The sequence below is a fragment of the Myxocyprinus asiaticus genome, chromosome 15 (genome assembly GCF_019703515.2).
Source record: "Myxocyprinus asiaticus isolate MX2 ecotype Aquarium Trade chromosome 15, UBuf_Myxa_2, whole genome shotgun sequence".
In the NCBI taxonomy this organism is placed as follows: domain Eukaryota; kingdom Metazoa; phylum Chordata; class Actinopteri; order Cypriniformes; family Catostomidae; genus Myxocyprinus; species Myxocyprinus asiaticus.
This window is the reverse complement of record NC_059358.1, coordinates 29553227-29576532: the sequence shown is the minus strand read 5'-3', so window position 1 is coordinate 29576532 and position 23306 is coordinate 29553227. Positions and strand designations below refer to the sequence as shown.

Below are 23306 nucleotides of genomic sequence, written 5' to 3'. Positions count from 1 at the left end.
ATGGCTGTGTGACAATAAAAGTGATTTGATTTGATTTGATTTGATTTGCTTCAAGCGGTTCAACATCCACGGCTGAACCTGAAAGGGCTTTTCACAATGAAGAAGGCCAATTGCTTGATCGTGTCTTGTGAGTTTAGCTTGCTCAAGCCAGTTGAGATATCAGCATTAATTCTACGTCTAATGTGAAGAAACATATTGAGGTAAATTTCATATTTCTGCTTAATAGAATTTCTGTATCTATAACGGCTGAAAATTAGCTGCAACTGAGATTATTGGGCTGCTGTGAGAGATTTCTACTATGTTAGCTAAGATATAGGGCTGGGGAATAAAGCAATCTCGATATTTATCGGGTAAAAAAATCCTCTATATCGATGATAAACTTGAGTAATTTTCCATACAGTATTTAGCCTATGTTCTACATCTAGACCAGGGGTGCTCATTATGTTGATCCCAATAACAAGACAACCATTGGTTGATCTCGATAAAATCTAAAATTTGACTTTTTATTTTCTCTCTTCTGTAGCCACGCGCTGTTTGACTGACAGACAGCTAATGTTTGTGTGCTTTACATGCACGTTTGTTCCTAAACGGTCAAATACACTTCATAATTCCGCCAAAATGCCCATCTTTTTATCTTTTTAAGTTACGTCTAAATTGAACGTAAACAGTGGGATAAAAAGCAGATTTGTATCAAAATGACAGACTTGAAGTGTACATGTAACTGAATAGACCACTGTCTAAAGATGTATAGAATAGTATGTCATTAAAAGGCTATTAATCAAACAACAATGAGAAAACCACTCATTGCTTTTGGCTGAATAACTTTAGTAGCTTTAAAAGTATTCATGTAATATAATAAAACAGTGACATTTTAATAATATATTTTTTTACTATATTGTTAATTTTTTTAATAATACTGCCCCCTGATGTAGAGAGTTTTTTAATTTGAATAATAAATTACCAGGGAAGTAGAGATGATAAAATAATGTATAATGATGCCCAGTCTTTATCAAGTTCTAATGCCTGATAAAAAAGTATCAAATTTTGCAGAGCAATACTTCAGGCAGAATATTCCACCAGTCACAAATACACTTCAGAAAACTGTGCATCATGTATTAGAATGAGAGCACAACTATATCTGGGCTTAAAAGATACAAGAACTAAATCAATGCGTAACATTGTATCTCAAAAGGAATACAATGTGGTTCTCCATGTACTACTTAAAGCCCGATGTGGCCCATGTACCAAAAACTTTGCCCACCCCTGCTCTATACCCTAACTATAGTGTGGGACATGACATGCCAAGTGACAGTCTTTTTCTGCTTTTTTAGTTGTTTGTACATTATTTGCATTGTTTTGAACATAATGTTTTATACACAACAATAACTCACTCTGTTGGCAATACGGGAAATTTAGACCCTACACATAAACTGATTTTAATGTAATTGTTTCATACTTTGCGATTTAAAATGGTTATCAATGTATTGAAAATAACTTTTTAAGCTTTTCATCTCTGTAATCATGTCTCCCTTCTATTTTTTGGAATCAGATTCATAGAGTGTTTATCATAGATAATTGATGTATTTTAAAAGTTGGCAGTCAAAAATATCTATAAAATACCTATATTTTTATTCTTTCTGGCAAACAGCCATAAAAGGGAATGTGAATTACGGTATGTTTGCTTCATTTTGAAATTGCAGCATAGAGTGTTTATTATAAGGGGTCATCACATTTGCGACCCAAAGCTCAATACTCACTAATCATGAGTACTTTAAAATGAGCTAGAGTAACTTGAGTAGTTTTTAGGACAGGTACTTTAACTCTACTCACACTAAATGTTTTGGGATGTAACAGTACTTTTACTTGAGTATAATTTTTCAGTACTCTTTCCACCCCTGAACACGGTAACAGTTTGTAAATTTAAGTATTGTGTTTCTTGATGTGTTACTGGATCAACATTTTTTATTTATTTGTTTTGGTCTGGATCAACATTCCTATATCAACAAATCAGATTTTAAGGTTTAGGTTTAGGGCTGTGGTTGGGACTACATTCTTATCAACCTATCATTTTACACACTGATTTTAAGGGTTAGTACATGGTTAAGATGAGGGTTAAGCCATAGACACAGGCTTAGAGCATGCAAAATTACAGTACTTCGGACACCAAAACAGACAGAATAGGATGTAACGCATGACGGGTTCTAGTTTAAATAAATAATTTATCACAAATAACAAATCTATTATATTATAAATGTTTAAATTTACCATTTACTAACTCATTTCTTCCAGCAACAAAAACATGCAGCTTTGAAATATATTCTTATAGAATGAAATATGTATTCTACAGTGTGTGATATTTCTATTCTTGTCATACAAATTCACAAGCCAGAGTTCACCAAACTTAAACATTTGTGTGTAGCGAAATAAAAATTTCTTCATGTGAGCTGAATTATATGAATAGAATTGAATGAAGCATGAAATGTATTGTAACTGTAGCTTTATGGATATGCTTATGTTTGTTTGAAAGGAATATTGGCTCTAAGAAAATGTAACAAGATGATCAAGAGAAAAAACCTTTGGGACAGGTTGGAGATGTTGAGCTGTGGCACTTATATTAGGGTGACCCGAGTTTGAATTTGGACTCATGTTAGGGTTTGGGTTGATTTTGGCTAAAGCTTTTGTTCTAATTTAAATTTTATAAAGAAGGAAAAGAGTTTAAAGAAAATTGTTTATTAAAAATGCATGAATACATCTGATCTTTGGACCACTACAATGAACCTAATCTTTAACGCTCATGTTGATATTGAAATCCAACACAAAATTTTCCTCTCCTCAAGCAAGTTTAAAATTTCTCCTTGCATTTTTAAGATGACTGGCAATGATTCGTTTTTATAAGCTATTAGTGTAAATAACACCTGTAATGTTTTCAACTTAGATTTTAATATTCTGAGGAGGAGGCAACAGATGGTTCTTTATGTAGTTTCTATACAGTGCTACTATTAATGGATAAAAAAACTATAGCCAACTCAATCTTTTTACTTAAGGCACCGCATCACACTACTGCTGGTTTCTCATGATAGAAAAAGCAAATTTCACAGTGATGTCAGTTAAATTAAAAAAAAAAATAGAAAGAAAGAAATTAATCAAGACTAAGACTAATTGTAACTCTGCCAGGACGTGGGTCATGGCTTGTAAATTGGGAGTGTCACAAATATATTATGATGTCTGGTCATCCAATTAGTCACTCTAGTTGACCACCCAATATAGTGATCAAGGAACATGTCCTACTTGTGCAAATTTACGTTTGATTGTCTGACAGCATTGCTAAATTGACTGTCAATTCATAAAAAAAAAATGCTGATGCATTTGAAATATAATGGCATGTAATTTTCATGCACTCCTATATAAATGTATTAGTATTCTTGAAAGCACATTGAGACTGATGTAAACAACAAAACACTGAGCGCTATTCCAAATTTAAGATGACACACGTAAAGTCCCCTATCTGTAATTTGAGGTGCTGCCTCATCGTAGCTGTGGCAGTCACAGGTTCTGCCTATCGGCTCCCTCCACCAGTGGGCCACAGGGCCTGATAAGACGTGACACTCTAAAAGTCTCCTTCAGACAATGTCCTGGAGCTCCTTCCTCCTTGTGAGGAAGATCCAGAGCGTCACCCTTATCACTGCTAACCTCAGCAGCCTGCCACCTGAGACCAGAGTCAAAATAGACATTATTAGCATTCCCTGTGCATCACACACCCTAATACAGGGCAGCGGTGCACTTTAAAGGACAGCCGTCTAAAAATAATGTCCTACACCAATGATCACTTATTGAAGCTCCCTCTGCAAAAATAAATAAATAAATAAAAAATCTCACATTAAAAGCACCATCAGGTGAGAGTGATTTCCATTAGAATGAGGGTCATCTGGGGTGACGCCTACAAAGTGGAAAAATGTTAAGCTCAAAGATTGCTCTTTCAAAGCTCAGGAGACGCGACGATGGGGATCTCAGCTGTGTTTCATTAATGTATTAATGTTTCATTAACTTTACATTAACAGTTCAGTTATGTATTAACTTGTCCTTGTTCTTCCTCAAGAAAAATAAAAACAGACACAAATAAGACATTTCTTGACAAACAGTAGGAGTATTGCACTAAAAATGAATGTGAATGGTATAGCTCAGGTAATTTGGTCTTGAAAGAATTCATATTTAAATCTCTCATGATTGATTGCAAGCTCTTTTGGCAAATCTGAGCTCAGTTTGAGACATTACTGAGATCTTTTCTGGAACTCTAGAGACACATATGAGATTTGATTTTCCATTTCTCCAAAGTCTCTATTTGCTCTTTATTTATGCTCATTGATGTCTAGGATATTCAAGTGAGATATTGGAAAGATTTTTCTTCTTTCCTATGGGTACAGTCCCTTGTGCAGTCAGCTTGTGTTATACCGTGGGGGTTATGTCATTGCTCTCTCTAGGTTACAGTGGCTGCCGTTACTGAATTCCTAAGTAACGGGCCTTTCACCTCCCTCCTCTGCCTTGCCCTCTGACTACAAGGGTTAGAAAAGACCATTATCAGATCGCACTATTACCGGGGGGTGGGTAGAAGGGGGTTATGTGTGAAACAGACATGACCGCTGACCCCAGTTGCCTTTGCCAACAAGCTCAGACAATGACCATTATGCCCAGTCGGATTTAACTGATTCTGAAGCTGGAAACCAATTGCATTTTGGAATTCTCTCTGGAATTCTTCCATGCATTGTTTAAGATGTTTAATGCCAGTTAAATGCCTCTGTGATTGCTCGGTATGCACAGATGTTGAGCATGAATCACAATTACATCCTACATCTCATAAATACCTAAGTGTTTGATGAACAGCTCTGTGTTTATGACATCTTTTTATTTGCCTTTTGGAAACACTAATTTGTGAATGAGAGGAATGGAAGGATATACGGTAAAAGGCACTTTCTGCTTTACACTTTGGTGTCCCATTACTTTTTTAAAGCATTAGGAGCACAAAATCCCAAGTTTTTGTTGTGATAACTATTATATACATTAGATAAATATAATTACACATAAAGATAGCATGAAAAAGCTTGTTTTAAACACACCAAATAACTAGCCCCACCACCCAAATGATTTTAATCAGTCCTACCTCAAAGGGTTTGACCTTTTGTCTGTATTCAAGAGTTAAAATCATATTATATCAACATCTGCACCAAATCTATCAAGTGGCTACTGATTGATAGCTTAATTTAGGCAAACTTTGCAACCCTGTTACCCATTCTGGAGTATTTTATTTTAATACCTCTCACTTTCAGCTGCTTTTATTTTCAGCAAACTTAACATGTGTAAATATTTGTATGAACATAAAAGGATTCTATATTAAGACATAAACTGAACAAGTTTCACAGACATATGACTAACAGAAATGGAATAATGTGACCCTGAACAAAGGTGGGGTCAGTAACAGTCAGTATCTGGTGTGGCCACCAGCTGCATTAAGTACTTCAGTGCATCTCCTCCTCATGGACTGCACCAGATTTGCCAGTTCTTGCTGTGAGATGTTACCCCACACTTCCACCAAGGCACTTGCAAGTTCCCAGACATTTCTGGGGGGAATGGCCCTAGCTCTCACCCTCCAATACAACAGGTCCCAGATGTGCTCAATGGGATTGAGATCCGGGCTCTTCGCTGGCCATGGCAGAACACTGACATTCCTGTCTTGCAGGAAATCACACACAGAACGAGCAGTATGGCTGGTGGCATTGTCATGCTGGAGGGTTATGTCAGGATGAGCCTGCAGGAAGGGTACCACATGAGGGAGGAGGATGTCTTCCCTGTAACGCACAGCATTGAGATTGCCTGCAATGCTCAGTCCGATGATGCTGTGACACATCGCCCCAGACCATGACAGACTCTCCACATCCAAATCGATCCCGCTCCAGAGTACAGGCCTCGGTGTAACACTCCTTCCTTCGATGATAAACACGAGTCCGACCATCACCCCTGGTGAGACAAAACTGCAACTCGTCAGTGAAGAGCACTTTTTGCCAGTACTGTCTGGTCCAGCAAAGGTGAGTTTGTGTACAACAGGCCTACAAGCTCTCAGTCCAGCCTCTCTCAGCCTATTGCGGTCAGTCTGAGCACTGACGGAGGGATTGTGCATTCCTGGTGTAACTCGGGCAGTTGTTGTTGCCACCCTGTACCTGTCCCGCAGGTGTGATATTTGGATGTATCGATCCTGTGCAGGTGTTGTTACATGTGGTCTGCCACTGCGAGGATGATCAGTTGTACTTCCTGTCTCCCTGTAGCGCTGTCTTAGGTGTCTCACATTATGGACATTGCAATTTATTGCCCTGGCCACATCTGCAGTCCTCATGCCTCCATGCAGCATGCCTAAGGCACATTCACGCAGATGAGCAGGGACCCTGGGCAACTTTCTTTTGGTGTTTTTCAGAGTCAGCAGAAAGGTCTTTTTAGTGTCCTAAGTTTTTATAACTGTGACCTTAATTGCCTACCGTCTGTAAGCTGTTAGTGTCTTAATGACCGTTCCACAGGTGCATGTTCATTAATTGTTTATGGTTCATTGAACAAGCATGGAAAACATTGCTTAAATCCAATTACAATTACAAAAACAGCATATACAGACGCAGAATTGCTTCTTTGTGGTAGTTTATGTCATATAAAAAATATTAACATTGTATAACTTTCATGAATAAAGAATAAACCCATTAAGCATTATTGCATTATACAACGCTTAATAGACATTTAAAACTGAAGATACATTAATGTATTTATGAATGTCATGAAAGTTTGATTGATGAAAGTTTGATGAACTAGCTACTAATCTGTTAAGAATAAGGCCTACCTACAATATATGTTTGTTAATGGCAAATGGAAGAATAAAGTGTCATCAATATATTATTAGTTTATTAGTGGCTTAAGGAGATCCCAAATTAGTCACACTGTCAGAATAATTTAGCCCTGTATAAATAAGGTGTTAACGTTTTACTTTTTGTTGATGTTATAGATAACCTTCTTGTTGTTAATACCAGTAAATTTATATCTGTATCCCAACTCAAAATCAATGCCTTAACTATCGAATGAGCATTTCAGTGGGGCACAGTATTCAGTATTATTGGTAATTGGACTTATTTTTGTAATATAATAATAATATAACTTTTATTATTAATTTCTGTCTTTAAACTTTTCATTTTATAGGCCTCAGACACACACTCGTGCATACAGTTGGACAGATGATCAGACATCACTTCCACAGTCTGCATATGCTTTGTGCCAGTGATAACCCTCTAGTGGCATTTCTCATCATCAAGTTCTTGTTTTGAAATATTATATCTCATTGTTATTCTGTGCTAATGAGATATTAAACAGAGAATCAAATTAATACTCATCCATAATCAAAGAGTGCAGTCTTAATAGAACCGTACAGAATCAGAGCTTTACCACCCACTTTGAGTCTGTGTGCCAAATCTTGCCCACACTGGCGGTAGTCTGAAGAGAAAAATAGGACAGCTAAGGTCTTTGTGAGACACACTGATTTCAAACACCTGCCATTTGGCAGTCACACTGAGGTGCCCTAAATTAACTACTCCAAACAACAGATGCGAGACCACATAGCACAAAGAGGGACCTGAGTTTAATGCTCAACCCAAGCATATTTAAGGCTACTCGGGCAGCCTGGGTTGGTTGTTACACACACTAAAAACCAATGTTTATGGCTAACCAAAGCACAGTCTCTCTTCTGGTCTGTGAGTACAAGTGGGAGGGGCTAAAGACACTTGGCTTCCTCTGAGAACAAACAGGGATGAACTCATTGAACAGTAGTGTCACTTTTGCGCAATGTATGTTAGTGCAAAAAACGTCCTGGTTACTTTTGTAAGCTCCGTTCCCTAATGGAGGGAACGAGACGTTGTGTCGATGTAGTGACACTAAGGGTCGCCCTTGGGAGCGATTTGAGTGGAAATACGTCACATGGTTTTACCAAGTTTTGTCGGAAGTATGTCATGTGGAGAAGTCCCGTGGTAGGTCCTACCCGAGGGGGGAGGAGCTCTACAGACACGGTGACAAGGGGCAGAGGAGCCTCTGCCCAAGGAAGACGCAGTTTACCAACAGGGAAACCATTTTGTGGAAGATACATCACACGGGGGTTACCTACGGGGAACCAGCGCATGTGGAGCACCTACCCCAGTACAGGGCCTAGTTAGCACACGTACTGTGCCGGCAGCGAGTTTCTCCGCAAACCCGCCTGCCACAGGGCTAAGGAGGAAAGTCATCCAGAGTCCACAACTTTGTAGACACGACTGGGAGTCAAAGCACACGTCTTCACCTGGGAGAGGGGAAAGGCGCTATGCGCAAGTGGTACACCTGGCCAGCTGTCCCGGAACTTACCTGTTTGTACCTGAAAACACACGGGGCGAAACCGGCTCAACCCGGAGATTATAGAATCTTGCATAGGTGTTGGGTGTTGCCCAGCCCGCCGCTCTGCAGATGTCTGCTAAAGAGGCACCATTTGTCAGAGCCCAGGAGGCCGTTACACTCCTAGTAGAGTGGGCTCGTAGCCTCAAGGGGGGCGGCACGTCCTGGGCGTGATATGCCATAGCGATGGCATCAATGACCCAGTGGCCGATCCTCTGTTTGGAGACAGCGCTCCCTTTCCACTATCCGCCAAAGCAGACAAAGAGGAGGGCAGTCTTCAAAGAGAATGCCTTTAGCTCAGCTGACTCTAGGGGCTCAAATGTAGCTCCCCGTAGGACCCGAAGGACCACGGAGAGGTCCCACGAGGGGATGAGACGCGATCTGGGGGGGGGGGGTTTAACCTCCTAGCGACTCTCAGGAACCTGGCGATCAATTTGTGCTTCCCCAAATACTTACCGTCTACTGCATCGTGATGTGTCGATATAGCGGCTACATACACCTTCAAGGTGGAGGGGGACAACTCGAGGCAGTTGATGTGCCAATGCAGTCGCGGGCCAGTCCAAGGACTGGCGACTGCGTGGCCATTGTACACGGCGCCCCAGCCACACTTGGAGGCATCCATCGTAACCACGACGTGCCTGGAGACCTGCTCTAGGGGAACCCCTGCCTGTAGAAATGGCAGGTCGGTCCAAGGGCTGAACAGACGGTGGCAGACTGGCATGACGAGCATGCGGTGTGCGCCGTGGTGCCATGCCCATCTTGGGACTTGAGTCTGAAGCCAGTGCTGAAGCGGTCTCATATACATCAAACTGAGCAGCGTGACCGCCACTGAGGATGCCATATGCCCCAGGAGCCTCTGAAATAAGGCTCATTTTCCACCTGAACGCTGTCAGACAGTTCAGCCCCGAATGCGCATGCTCGATCGTGAGGCATGGCATTATTGAGACTGAGTCTAACTCCATACCGAGAAAAGAGATGCTCTGAACCGGGGAGAGCTTGCTCTTTTCCCAGTTGACCCGAAGCCCCAACCGGCTGAGGTGCCTGAGCACCAGGTCTATGTGCACACACAACAAGTCCCGCGAGTAAGCTAGAATCAGCCAGTCGTCGAGATAGTTGAGGATGCGAACGCCCACTTCCCTTAACGGGGCAAGGTTTGCCTCTGCGACCTTCGTAAAGGCACGAGGTGACAGGGACAGACCGAAGAGGATGACCTTGTACTGGTACGCCCAGCCCTCAAAAGCAAACCGCAGGAAGAGTCTGTGTTGAGGTAGAACCGAGACGTGGAAGTATGCATACTTCAGGTCTACCGCCGCGAACTAATCTTGATGCCGGACACTCGCCAAAATGCGCTTTAGCGTCAGTATCTTGAATGGGAGTCTGTGCAAGGCCCGGTTCAGAACTTGCAGGCCCAAGATTGGCCGCAACCCACCGCCTTTTATGGGTAAGATGAAGTAGGGGCTGTAAAACCCCTTCTTCATCTCGGCTGGAGAAACAGGCACGCGAGGCAGCAGCGTTCTCGCCTTTCACCGAAGTGAAGCGGATGCCGTTGAACCTGGGTGGGCGCCTGGTGAACTGAATCGCATAGCCGAGTTGGACGGTCCTGATAAACCACTGTGACGGGTTGGGGAGCGCAAGCCATGCCCCCAAGCTCCAAGCAAGGGGGACCAAGGGGACAATCGCGTCGGACGTACCGGCGGGTGGGGCCTCGCGACGGCGGGCGGAGCCTGAGGGCCGCCCCTGGAGCACCATACCTGCCATAAAGGAACGGTGGCCGGTGGTCGTGATAACGACGGCCTTGAGCACCGGATAAACGGCGAATCAAACAAAGGATTCTCCTCCCGGCTCTCCAACGGGGGATGGAGTGGTCTGCTTACCATCTCTAGGCCTGCAGCAGGTCTCCACGTGCCTGGGTCACCCATCTCAGGGGCGCTTCAAAGCCTACCTCGGGTTCTTGGCAGCTGGATGGGTGGCGTCTGCTTCCTGCAGGTGGCTCCACACCGGGGCCGGGCCACGGGGGCAGGCTGCGGCGGAGCCGGTGTTGTTGCGGCAGGAGGACGCCCTTGGCAACGAGCAGATGAGGTGCGAGGTCTTGAACCACGCCGATGCAGGATGTGCTGAAAAGCCTCCGTCTGCTGTTTCACCACTGAGAACTGCTGGGTGAAGTCGAACATGCTGACCTGGGAGACGGGGGCATCAAGGAACCGTACCTTGTCAGCTTCCCATATCTCGACCGAGTTGAGCCATAGTTGGCACTCCTGGACCACCAGGGTGGACATCGCCTGCCCGATAGACCGCGCCGTGACCTTCATCGCCTGGAGAGCGAGGTTGGTTGCCGAGCGCAGCTCCTGAATCAATCCCTCGTGCAGTTCTCTTAGCGCCTTGGCTTGGTGCACTTGCAGGAGAGCCATGGCGTGCAGGGTGGAGGCGGCCTGTCCAGCGGCACCGCAGGCCTTAGTCGCCAGAGATGACATAACCCTAAAGGCGCTGGATGGGAGTCTCATGCGGCCCCGCCAGGTGGCGGCATTTTACGGGCACAGGTGCACCACAAACACCTCATCCACCTGGGGAATCGCCGAGTACCCCCTGGCAGCCCCACCATCGAGGGTAGTGAGAGCGGAGGAGCTCAGAGATCGGGTCTAGGCAGTGAAAGGTGCCCGCCACGACCTCGTGAGCTCCTCATGTACCTCCGGGAAGAAAGGGACAGGGGCAAGGCATGGCCGTGAGCGGCGCTCCGGGCCCAGGAACCAATCGTCAGGCTGCGAGGGCTCAGGGGAGGTGGAGGGTTCTACTCCAGTCTGACACACGAAGCCACCCGGGCAAGCATGGCTGCGTGTCAGGCTACGACTGGGCGACCGCACCTGAAGGTGGGAGCCCAGTAGAGTCCTCAGCATCAGACTGGACAGCCCGCTCTCCGATGCTGCAATCGAGAGCTCATCCACTTCGCGAGCGCCGAAACGAGATTGCGAACTCGCCCTGAGATGAGCCGGTGGTCTCATCCCAGCAGGGCAAACGAGCGTACTGGGGAATGGGAGGTCCGTGGGGAGGTACCCGGCAGAGTGGCTCCCATTGGGGTCCCCAAATTGCCCCCAGTGCTAACCAACGCGGCCTCAAACCCGTAGGTAGAAGGACTGACGCGGAGAGCCACTGGGGTGGTCTTCGCAACGTTGCCATGGTCACGCTCAGTGAGAACATGACCCGTCCATGAACGCTGTCTCCGTGTGGGCAGCGCCCAAGCACGTAAGACCACGATCGTGGCCATCGGACGCAGAGAGGTAACGACCGCAACCAGGAGATACACACAAACAGAGAGGCATCTTTAAAAAGACGCTCTCCGTTAATGCCACTCTTTTAAAAGGGAAAATATACTCTTTCAGTAGGAAGAATATACTCTTTTAGCTGCTGAAGCGCCCAGGGGCGTTCTCTGCACTTCATCAGTGCAAGAGGGGGAGAAGCTGTTGTAATGCGCCGTAAATCCAACAGCTTTTCGAGGTGAATGGATCGGCAGAGTAATTCAGCTCGCTGAACACAACCGCTTGGTTCCGAAGAGAAAATCTGAATGAGTGGTTGCGAGCCAGCTCCTTTTATACCCGTATGTCCAGGGGAGTGGCATGCAAATTCCACTTGCCAATTCCCATTGGCCTTTTTTCAAAGATCAGAGGTGTTCGGGGCTCCCAAGGGCGAGCCCTAGTGTCACTACATCGACACAATATCGAGTGAGTGACAGATAGGGAACTGATTCACTAACCACCCATAATCCAGTTACTTCAGGCACTAAATGCACTGAAACTGCATCGTGAGTAAACATGCAAAAACATTTTTAGTTTTAAGCACAAACATGCCTTCTTTCTATTAATTATTAAATTAGGCTTATTTATAGATCGCAGCTTATTCACAAAACATATTCTTTTTAAACAAAAATTAAAAAGAGATGTGTACATTTTCTGTTGATCATAGCAGCAGTAGGCTAATATACCAAATGATGATCAAATGATAGAGAAAAACTTTATAACCAGGCTAGGATCGAGACCCAAGTGTAAAGTGCACCTACGTAATTTAAAATGCCAAATTGGTGATGCTTTACATTCCCAGTAAAGTATGCCAGACAGTGTTGGGTGTGATCCAATTACAAAGTAATTAGTTAATGTAATCTATAAAATCGAAAGATAGTTGTAACACGTTACATTTTAAATTTGAGTAATCAGATGACCATTACTGTCTTTTACTCAATGTAATTTCTTTTAAGTACATTAGGGTTATACGCATTTCTAAAATGAATATGTATAATATTATTTATGTATAATACTTTTAAAACATGAATTATGTTTATATCTATGTCTGTTTGCATTTCTGTGACAACTGAAGGGCATGTGTAAGGAAGAAATGTTGGTGCTGAGTATATGACTTGTGTGCTGTAACAACAAGAAAATATAGACATTATAGGAAATATAGGAAAAGTGTTTTAGAAAGTAACATACAAGTGAAGTAATTAGTAATGTGATTACTTCAATTAAGTAATCAGTGGAGTAATCTGATCACAATGTTAAAGAACTAATTAGTCATTGATGACAGATCATGGTAGTCTGATGCATCCTTCACAACCTAGTGTTCAGAATTGACTTGCAAAATCAGGAATTGCACCTTTCAAGCTGCACCGAATTCAAAATCTTTGAGTGTTGCACCATTACCTAAATTGCATAATTTATTTAGTGAATTCCAGAACTCAGACCTGGCCAGGAGAGACAGCAACGAAAGTTTTCAAACAGTATCATCCTCTTTGACTTTGGCTTCTAGAACATGCTCATTTTGTCAAGTATGCCAGGGACATAAAAAGTCACAATGAGGTGACCCTTTGGAGAGATGCCCCATGCAACTTCAGCCACTTTCAGTTCTTATGCTTCATTGACAGCACCATGGCTGAAACATCTTGACAGGAGGACAGCTCCCTCTGGTAAAGCAGCAATAATGATTCACAGCAGTGTGTAGGTTGAAATTCATATAAGTTGTAACATCATAAATCAAGGTATAGAAAAAGTGCCAAAGAGCAAGAAAAAAAGAAGAAAAGAAGAAGAAACTGTCAAATAAAATAAAGTGACACAATGAGAGAATAAAGATCAACTTTAGCTTTACCTGCTGAAATCTCATTGCCCTCCTCTATAGGCCTGCGCTCTTTGAGTCTTTGAGGCTGAGTGGAATCTCCATCACTGCCTTTGCCTTCTATTAATAAGAGACATGAGGAATTATGCAAGTCCAAAATGTATTATGCAATATGCATATTAAATCTGGTAATAAGTTTTTAAATCTTGAAAGTGTTAAAACAAAGACAAGTTAAGATGTTAAATGAAGAAGAAATATTTAAGATTCTGCACTATTCTTAGGTCATTAATTAAAAGTATGCAAATTAAAGTAAATTTATGACATTGACCTTTTTCTATAATTTGCACAAAAGGTCAGATTTCCTTGCTTCCACATTCACTTTGATTGTCAAATCATGGTGGGATAAAATAGATAATCAGGTTTTGCATCACCAAGTCTATACCGGCTGGAGTGCATGTTGGCTTTTAAGTAAAAAGGGAACATCAAAAATTATTAAATTAAGTTAATTTTTTCAATTCAACAATTCACTAAAATTGTTATGCTGATAATATCCGTAATTTGTAATGGAATCTGTATTAAATAAAAATTAAATAAAAAAAAAAAGCAAAATACAAGCATTTTCACAAGTGGCTCAGACTTTAATCCCACTGTATATTTTTGCATATACAATACAATGAATTCCTACAGTATGTAAAAAATATGTGTCCTATCATTTTCAAGGCACACATTGTTTTCAATGTTTTCCTAAATTACACACAGAAGTACCATCAACACATTAATTTTTACTTGCAAACCATTTCAGAGGGATTTCTTCAGAGAAAAGGGATATTATTCATACCAGAATATTTTCCCTGAAGTGCTCTGCTGTGCTGGTTTCCACTCACAGCTATAACCTTGACTGAATACTCCTTATTGGGATTAAAATCCTTTATTATTGCTCTATTCTCTCCTTTTGCAATTTGCAGCTTGTTCGTCTCCCCTCCTGTGATCAGACACAAATCAGAGAAAGGATGATTAGTATGCGCTGTCTCACATTTCTGTTTCTCTTCTGTAATCTATCGAAGCCCATTTCCTACTCCCTGAGTGTCAATGTCAAGCGTTTGATGTGGCTGCAATCTCAGAGGGGGAATAATTCTCTGGAGGGATCATTATGGAAATAGAAATAGTAAAAAACAATAGTAATAGAGTCATTTATCACCACACAACCAGGGATGAATTTGTTTCTGTGACTTATAGTACGTGTTATTGTGACACCCATTTTACAAGAACAGTCCTGGGGTTAGGCTTCTTGGTCATGGGCACAAAGGACAAGGCTTAAAGGAATATTCCTGGTTCAATACAAGTTAAGCTCAATTGACAACATTTATCGCATAATGCTTATAACCACAAAAAAATAAAAAAATAATAATAAAAAAATAAAAATAAATATATATATATATATATATATATATATATATATATATATATATATATATATATATATAGACTTGTCCCTAAATATTGACTCAAAAAAAAGCACAAATCTGGGTTACAGTGAAGCACTTACAATGGAAGTGAATGGGCCCAATCTGTAAATGATAAAATACTCACTTGTTCAAAAGTATACGCAAAAGATGCATGTTAACATGATTTTAGTGTGATAAAATCGCTAACTAACCTTTTCTTTGTAAAGTTCTAGACAATTTTACCAGTTCATTGCCATGATGATGTAATGTTGTAAATCATAAACCCTAAAAGGGCCGTAAAAACTATGATTTTAACAACTTTACAGCTCAAATAATACATAAGTTTTAGCAGAATAATTAATGTAAGTGCTTTTATAAAAATATAAGCTTCACATTTTCCCATTCACTTCCATTGAATTGCCTCAATTTAACCTCGATTTTTGCTTCTTTTTTTTTTTTTAAGAAATGGAGAATTTTTTTTTAGTGGTAATCAACATTATGCCACAAATGCTGACGATCGAGCTTAACTTGTATTGAACCCAGAATATTCCTTTAACCTACTGCACGTCACCTGTCTTTAAAGGAATGTATGTGCAAAACACAACAGCCAACATTGATCCAATTAATCTGTATATATTCTGGACAAAGCTGAATAATCGCATTATCTAGGTCTGTTAATCCAACTTTCCAAAAAACTGACTGGGACAGTTTCGGTCGGACTGAGGCGTTTACATTACATTTTTAAAATACAAGTTATTGTTTTAGTCCGACTGAGAAAAAAAAAATATGCATCTGGTCTGTGCTTCTGTCTGGTTTTGTCTGGTTGTCAAAATGGATAGATGGTCCATTCACGCTATTAAAAACACTCAAACTTGTTTGTGTATGTTTATAATTACTTTGTTGTTCCACATATCAAGTCAGTAAAGTACTGCCTTGATAAGTTGTGATGCCAAGTTATCACACAAATACAATCTGTGGGTGGAAGCTTTATGGCCATTGAACAGAAAACAACTTCATGAAATTTGTTAGTAATATACTGACAGTGACAAATGGTCTGCTCCAAAAAGGTCTTGGCCACAAACTCATTTTTCTTGCTGCATGTAGCTTTAAAGAAATGTTTGTTTTTGGTCGTTCTGTGAATTTTGTGAGGAAAGGAAAATTTTTGCTATCTAGGGGGACTGACCTATCTTTAATACAGACCAAATAAGCATATTGATGAATTAGAAAAGCAGTAAAAATTTCCCTAAGATTCATTTTAATTGACATACATTTGAATATGCAGGGTTTTTCCTGCATAGAGAATTATGAGGCGGCCGCCTCCGTCAAATTTCGTGCCGCCACCGATTGTCGACGAAACTCAGGCAGGCAGTCACGTGCACAGATTGACCCCAAGTGGTGCTCAAGCACCCGCCCTCTTTCACTAGATAAGTGCCCTTTTTGCAAGTCATTTCTTATTTTGTAATTTATATTTTAGTTTTTATTTAAATTTGGCCCTTGGCATCAATTCTTAATTAAACATGTGCCCAACATCTGCGTTTAAGTTGTAATTCTGAGACCACATGAGCCCCTGACCCTCCCCCTCTCTGACATTCTTTGTCAAAGCCTCCACACAACATCGAAGTCTACCTGACCAGCATTCATTTGTGACAGCCAGGTAAGGATAATGTTTGCCCTAAACTTTGACATTGTTTGCCAATGCTGTGAAATTAAACCACTATAAAAAAATCTCCATAGAGCCAGCAGAACTTAGGCAATATCCCTCCATTAAGCTTAACAACAAGCAAGCTAATCAGGCGTTGCCTCAAAATAGCATCGTGCAGGGTCGGAAATGCCCCCAAAATTCAATATTTGAATTGCTCCTGATTGAGTTTTTTTTTTTATATATATTGATAACATAACATAGTCAATCCTCTGTGGTCACCGGAGGCGCCGGCACGATCACCTGACTTTTTCCCTGATAACAGCAGAAAGAAATACTCCGTCATTTTTGGTCATACAGATAAGAGTAAGACATCATTTGAAGCTATAAAGGGTTTACTTTTATTTGTGTACACTCACAATAACAGCAAAATGTTGTGGTTTTGTAAAAAAAGAAATCATACAGGATGCGCTTTCTGCCGTCTCGGTCTCCGTGAACTTCTGTCTGGAGCGCGTCACGAAAATGAACTGAAACTCAGCGTATACTTGCCTCGCAGACATGAGTAATATGTCTATAGAAAGCATGAATTGTCTACTTTTAAATAGGGCTTCCCCCAACCAAAGATTTTCCTAGTTGACTGGTAGGAGTTCGTTTAAGCCATTAGTTGACTAGTCGCACGTTTATGATATTAATTTAATTACTTAAATATATTTTTGGGGGGGCATCAGAAAATGGTTTGAGTTCCAGGGCTGAGAAAGAATGTTATAAGTAACATTGCTAACACTGTTCTACATTACAGAGAAATACTAAACCGTAATATATAAAATATACATTTTATAAGCGCACACATGAAGTGAACCACAGCGACACCGGCAAAAGCGGTAATGATTCTGAATGTGTCAGAAAAAACAGCTGGGAGACTGTCTGAACATTTTGTTCATTTATAGAGAGAAATGCACATTAAGGTTGTGCCAACAGACAACGATCTCGGGGATCGACGATGGTCAGAGTGATCGCCAATAGCTGATGCCTTTGACAATGTCAAGACCATAATTGGCTCGTTTTCCCATGTATTAAATTATTATTATTATTATTATTATTATTATAGGCTATTATTATCAAATTAATATAAAACATAATTTGCCCGTAGACACACAGACATGCGCTTGAAGAAACACTTTATTACATTATTAAGAACAGATGACAGAAAAGCCGTCTATGTGCATGTATGTTTGTACGGAGGCGTGCAGTCTCGTGGAACGCGCATGTAAAAGGTTCTCACTCTTTCTTTGTTTTCTTCTGAATTTTTTTTTTTTTTTTTTTACAAGAACAGTATCCTATGAGTGCTGCAAATGACCTCAGACATCTCCACTCAGTAGGGGCTTTGAGTTCAGTTCACTTTATTTCCACAGAGCAGTTCATTGAGACCAACTCTGCAGCCTATACAGCTGTGATTAAAACATAAAATAATACAAAAACACGTTCACCTCGAACCGTGATTTACATTTCAGTGATTATTTTTACATTTATAATTGTTTTTATGTCTTCATTTATGTAAGTAATTTTCCGCCATGATGTTAAGACAGATTCTTGCCCGATGGTAAAGCGAAAACTGGAGTCTACAAAATCTATTATGTGTTTCATGGCCTTATTTCAGTGACTTAAAAATTACTAACCACGCATAATCTTGATTTTCTCAAAAATGCAAACATGTACATCTCATGTTTGGAGGCTTGTATGTTACAACACTGCTGAGAAAGTGATGCGTTTATTTATTCATTTTGTTAATTATTCATGCTTGACATGATGACTACAATCATGTCAACTGTATCTGGGCAAAATTTTGTATTGTTATCTCAAAGCAAGTTATGGCATTTGGAACCAAGGTAGCCTTTTTTATCAAAAGTCCAAAAAAATCTCCAAACAAGAGATCTGAGGGTTTTATTGAACCTAAGAAGTACTTACATTTGTAAATGCCACAATAAACCAGAAACATAATTACATAGAATAAGTAACAAGTAATAAGATCCAGCACTGTTTCAGTTGTGCACATGGTAAATCAAGACCTGTCAATCTAAGCGATCAGTCCAATCCAAGCTGTAAAACAGTGGCCGATTGGTCTCTACACATCGTCCCTTCCCACCGTACCCACCCACATACCTGAGATCAGAGATGATCTTATTATCGGTTTAAGAGGTTAATCAAGTTTGCTGTTTGTTAACTATAAATGAACACATTAGCTGTTATGTTGTATTTAATTAATTAATGTTGAACAGGTTAGCTATTTTAATTAAATATACTATAAGTTGATAATTGTCATTTTCTTTAATCATCTAATTATTAGAACACCTAAAATATGTTGCTTGTATGTGTTTGCTTCAGCCAGTGGAAGGCATGGTACGTGTATGTGTGCACATGATCAGGATGGTACCACCTCTGCCTCATTTTGAGCCAGGAAAAACCCTGAATATGGTTATGCCTAGACAGTGGCATAGTTAGATCCCTCAATGTGATGAACTAGCCTGCCCCTGCAATTCAGATCCCTGACCAATGATCCTGATTAAAATCCTCATGGCTTGCCGAGAGATCAATTGATGGAGAGTGGGAGTTGCTGGCTCAGCAGCCATGGAAGCGTGATTGGGGTTAGGCTCAGAGCAGAGAGAATCAGAACTGGAGAAGTATAGTTTGCTGATGACTTTGCACATCAGGCTTCATAAAAAAGTACAAGAAAATTGCTACAGACAGCAAACTGTCTCTCATCCTGGCGACACAAAAGACAACATCAAAGCACTCCAATTCTCATTTATTCAAACAAGACCAAAATACAGAATCACTTTGTCATAAGCATAAGTCTGCCTTCATGCTTTGATTTCCAAAAAGGATGAAGCAGCAGGCTTTCGAGGGAAAAATAGTCATTTATAACCTCTAAAAATAGATTTGAAATCATTGCATGCTTGTAAATGCAAAATTTAAGAACATCTCTTGCTTAAATAATTGACCACAGCTGCTGTCAAACATACAAGCCAAATAGAAGACATCATGTGTGCTTATTTTGTTTTGAACTCAGCAAAGTTGGTGGTACAAGTCCAAACGACTGAGAAAAAACATGAGGCTAAAGGTAAGTCTTGTATTGTCTAAAGCAAGCAATGAGATTCCATCGGTAATTCAGTGTTAAAATACTTTCTCTTATCCCATCTTAATATTCAGAGACAACTCTAAGTGATGTGTAAACTGATTCCCACAAAAAGTGTAACACTGAGGCTTTGTGGCACGATGTAAACATTGCTTCATTTGTTTAAGCATCTTGACCAGCTCAACAAAGCCATTTGCTCAACCAATGGTGTGAGTCTGGGACAGGAATATTTGTTTGATGACAAATAAAAGACTGGGGGAGTGTTTGGGAAACCTGTTTGAAAACAGTTGTTATTTTTGCAATTACATTTGGTGGTAGTGATGCAGAGGTTAAACACTTCGTCTTTAAACATTTTGAATAATAACTCTCCCTTGTTCCTTTCAACTTTACCACTTTCTGATTCTCTTTTTTATGTCTAAGGGATGCCAGTGTTGTTGTGGAAACTGAACCCTCACACAGCCGACAGCTGATACTGTAAACACAGGCAGCTGGATAGGACAGTATCCCCTGACTGACCCATTTTGATTCTGACTTGGTACCGGAGCCTGGAATTCCCCACCTCAACCACAAAAGAGTCGTATTGACCCGCTCTCTGTGATTGATACAACCCTCACCAGCCCTCATTCGACTCGTTCCATCACCTTAATACTTCAATTCTATCCAATAGGGAGAATTACCATGCCGATTAATGCCACTTTGGACATAGAAACACAGCAAATGAGCTGCTATAATTGAAACAAGTCCTATTCCCATCTGTCGGGGCTGGCTGATGAATATCCATTCCATTGAGCCAAGCTTAAAATACACTCAGCTCAGGAATGCACTCAGAAATAACGAGTTTGGACATGGCTCATTGTTGCCTCCGAACAGGGGTTTGTGAGTGTTTAACAAAAAGGAAAGTTTACAGAACTGATGGCACCTGGTCTACATAAAACCAAAGAATGAGCTTGGTTGTTTCTGTGTTATTTGTAGCTGAACCAAAGGCCCAATCAAGGACTACTCTCAAATATGTGTAGAAACAGAGAGTCCTTCAGATCTGACAAGGTTAACAGTCGCATCTGTTGGGCCTCACAGAAAGCAGTCTGATACCACCTTTGATTACATTTGATAAGAACAATTGATTGAGGCTAAAAAGAGTAAAGGACAGTCAGTAATTCATCAATAATAGACTTATAAAAATATAATAATAGACTTAGTAGACATAGTGTGATATGGTGGTGCTACTACAAATTAATATGGACTAATCATACAATACAGAAACAAACAAAAAATCTTATATAATTGCTTCTTACCTGGTTCACTATTATATAAAAATTTGTATCCATCATATTCTCCTTTTGGTTCCTTCCATGAGACAAGCAGCTCGCCTGCACTCAGAATTTTAAATCGAAGTCTTCGAGGGGCTGCAACTGCAAGGGAAGAATGGAGATTTATAACATTTGCAAATGTGTATTGTGAAATAATTTTTAAAACTGTATGCAGCTATAAAAGGTGAGGGCGTGCAGTAAAAGTTATTTGATTAAATCTACGGAAAGAATTAATTTCAAGCCATATTCTCACTCCCTTGTTTAGCTGTGTAATTTACAAGTTTTGGTATGTTTCCAGGTGATTTACAGTATATACATTGCTGCAAATGTCAGGTGATTTAATATTATTATAAGGTTTTATTGTCCATTTGTCACATAAAATTAAAAAAGGGAAGAGAGTTGGCTCAAAAAGAATGTCAAAATGGTAACTGAGAAGAGAATGTGACTTTTAAAGCCCAGAAAGGATTGTTTTCTACATCTAAAGCATCAATAGAGAGACAAGAACATATTCCTTTAGTCTGTGGCCACAGACAACTAATTAGGAGTCATCGTACATAATTCAATTCCAAAAACTCATCTGTAGAAATAAACTTTGCCATCTGACTCAGAATCAGTTAGTAAAACTGTGTTAGACCTATGAGATATCACCACACCCAAACATCACACATCCCCCATGAAAGGTAATGAAACATTGACTAATCACATGCCAAAGTTCTACCCAGGGAAAGGAAGTCACTGAGCCACATAAAGTACAGTGTGCCTATAAAGAAACCATGTTGGCACAAACAGAACGAGAAATGTAAGAAGACAATGTTAGGATACAACACAAAAGTCGATACTATTGGAAATAGAGTGTTTAGAAGACAGAGATAAGACAGAAACTGATCTCGGCACACCAACCTGAGGAAGGGAACACGGCTGGATTTCCTATGGGGTGAACATCTCGCTTCTCATGGACAACCACACCACACTCCTGCACCCTTAATGTGCTCATTCAGGTAACTAACTAAAAGTAGCTTTTCCAGTAACAAGCTACTTTTTCCAATGTGTGGTGGTGTACCATCTCAAAACACAACATTTGTCACACTGTATTGCGTACACGGCAATTATACAACCGTGCAAACCGATGGAGCTAATGTGAACTCGCTCACCCAAGCCGTCTGGAAGTCCAAACCATTTAAGTGTATAGGTTCGTTTTGACAGTTCACGTAAATGAACCGGGCAAAATTTCACTTATATGTAGCATTGGGAAGTCTAATTTCATTTTAGTGAATCAGTTCGTGCGGATGGTTCATGAAAATGCACTAGTTCAAAAAAGGACTTCCTGATTGACTTATGCACATGTTTCAATGCTTCTGTCATTCAAACCCAGCAGTTATGATCTAGTCATTTATGTGAGTGGGATGAAACATGAGCACTGGAACAGATACAGCCATCCAGAGAATTTGAAAAAAAAATTCCCATTGGACTGTCTGTGTATAAAGTAACCACTTTGGCAGAAGAAAATATTCTGGTGTAGTGCAAGCTCAGTATCTGCACACTATGAAAGAGATTAAAAATGCATATGAAATACAATTTTGGAAATGTTGGGGTGCTGAAATTTGCTCATGGCTCATGAATAATGAAGAAGAACATAATACATTCAATAACATGAAAAAAAACTTGCTGGGAAAAAAAGCATTATTCCTGGAAGCTAGTTAAAAGTGTACTGTGACTGTCAGCTCAGAAATTTGGTGCTTTTACAGACTATTCTTTAGAAAACTGTCTTAGCTTACTCAAACCCCCCTTACCAGGTATCTATGTCTCCTGGCGTTTGGTTTTTAATGGGTCTGTGGCAAACAGACTCCGGTGGAGATTGAGGGGGAGGATGAGAACAACTGCCATGGTGGTTTAAGGGTGACAAGTGCTGACTTGTAACTTGAAACCAGTGATAGGAGGAGGTCCTGTATCTGTCTGCATATTAGAGACACACACCCACAAATCCACGAGCCTTTGATGTATTTATCTTTCACCCTTTCGGAGGCTCATATATCAGCGTAGTTCTTACTCCAAAATCCACCGAGTCCTTTTATCATCGTTCTTCCATTTACTCACCTGTCAGGGGACTCCGCACCTGCTTCATATGTTTATTTTCCACAAACACAAAAATATTTTTTTATGGAATTAAAATTTTAATACCTGCTTTACTTTTGTGAAGTGAGCAGCCAGAAACACTCTGCGTTTTACAATCATTTGTGGATGCTTGATTT

The 23306-nt window shown here is 40.5% G+C and overlaps 1 protein-coding gene across 1 annotated transcript in view; it reads right to left on the bottom strand.

Moving 5' to 3' along the window:
- Positions 1 to 23306, bottom strand: part of LOC127453428 (collagen alpha-1(XIV) chain-like) — a 194505-nt gene that overhangs the window by 166144 nt on the left and 5055 nt on the right. Inside the window, exons 3-5 of the mRNA XM_051719753.1 lie at positions 21043 to 21159; positions 14372 to 14515; positions 13567 to 13653 (exon numbers count right to left, since the gene is read on the bottom strand). Coding sequence (XP_051575713.1) covers positions 13567 to 13653; positions 14372 to 14515; positions 21043 to 21159 — 348 coding nt within the window. The remainder of the gene's footprint in view (positions 1 to 13566; positions 13654 to 14371; positions 14516 to 21042; positions 21160 to 23306) is intronic.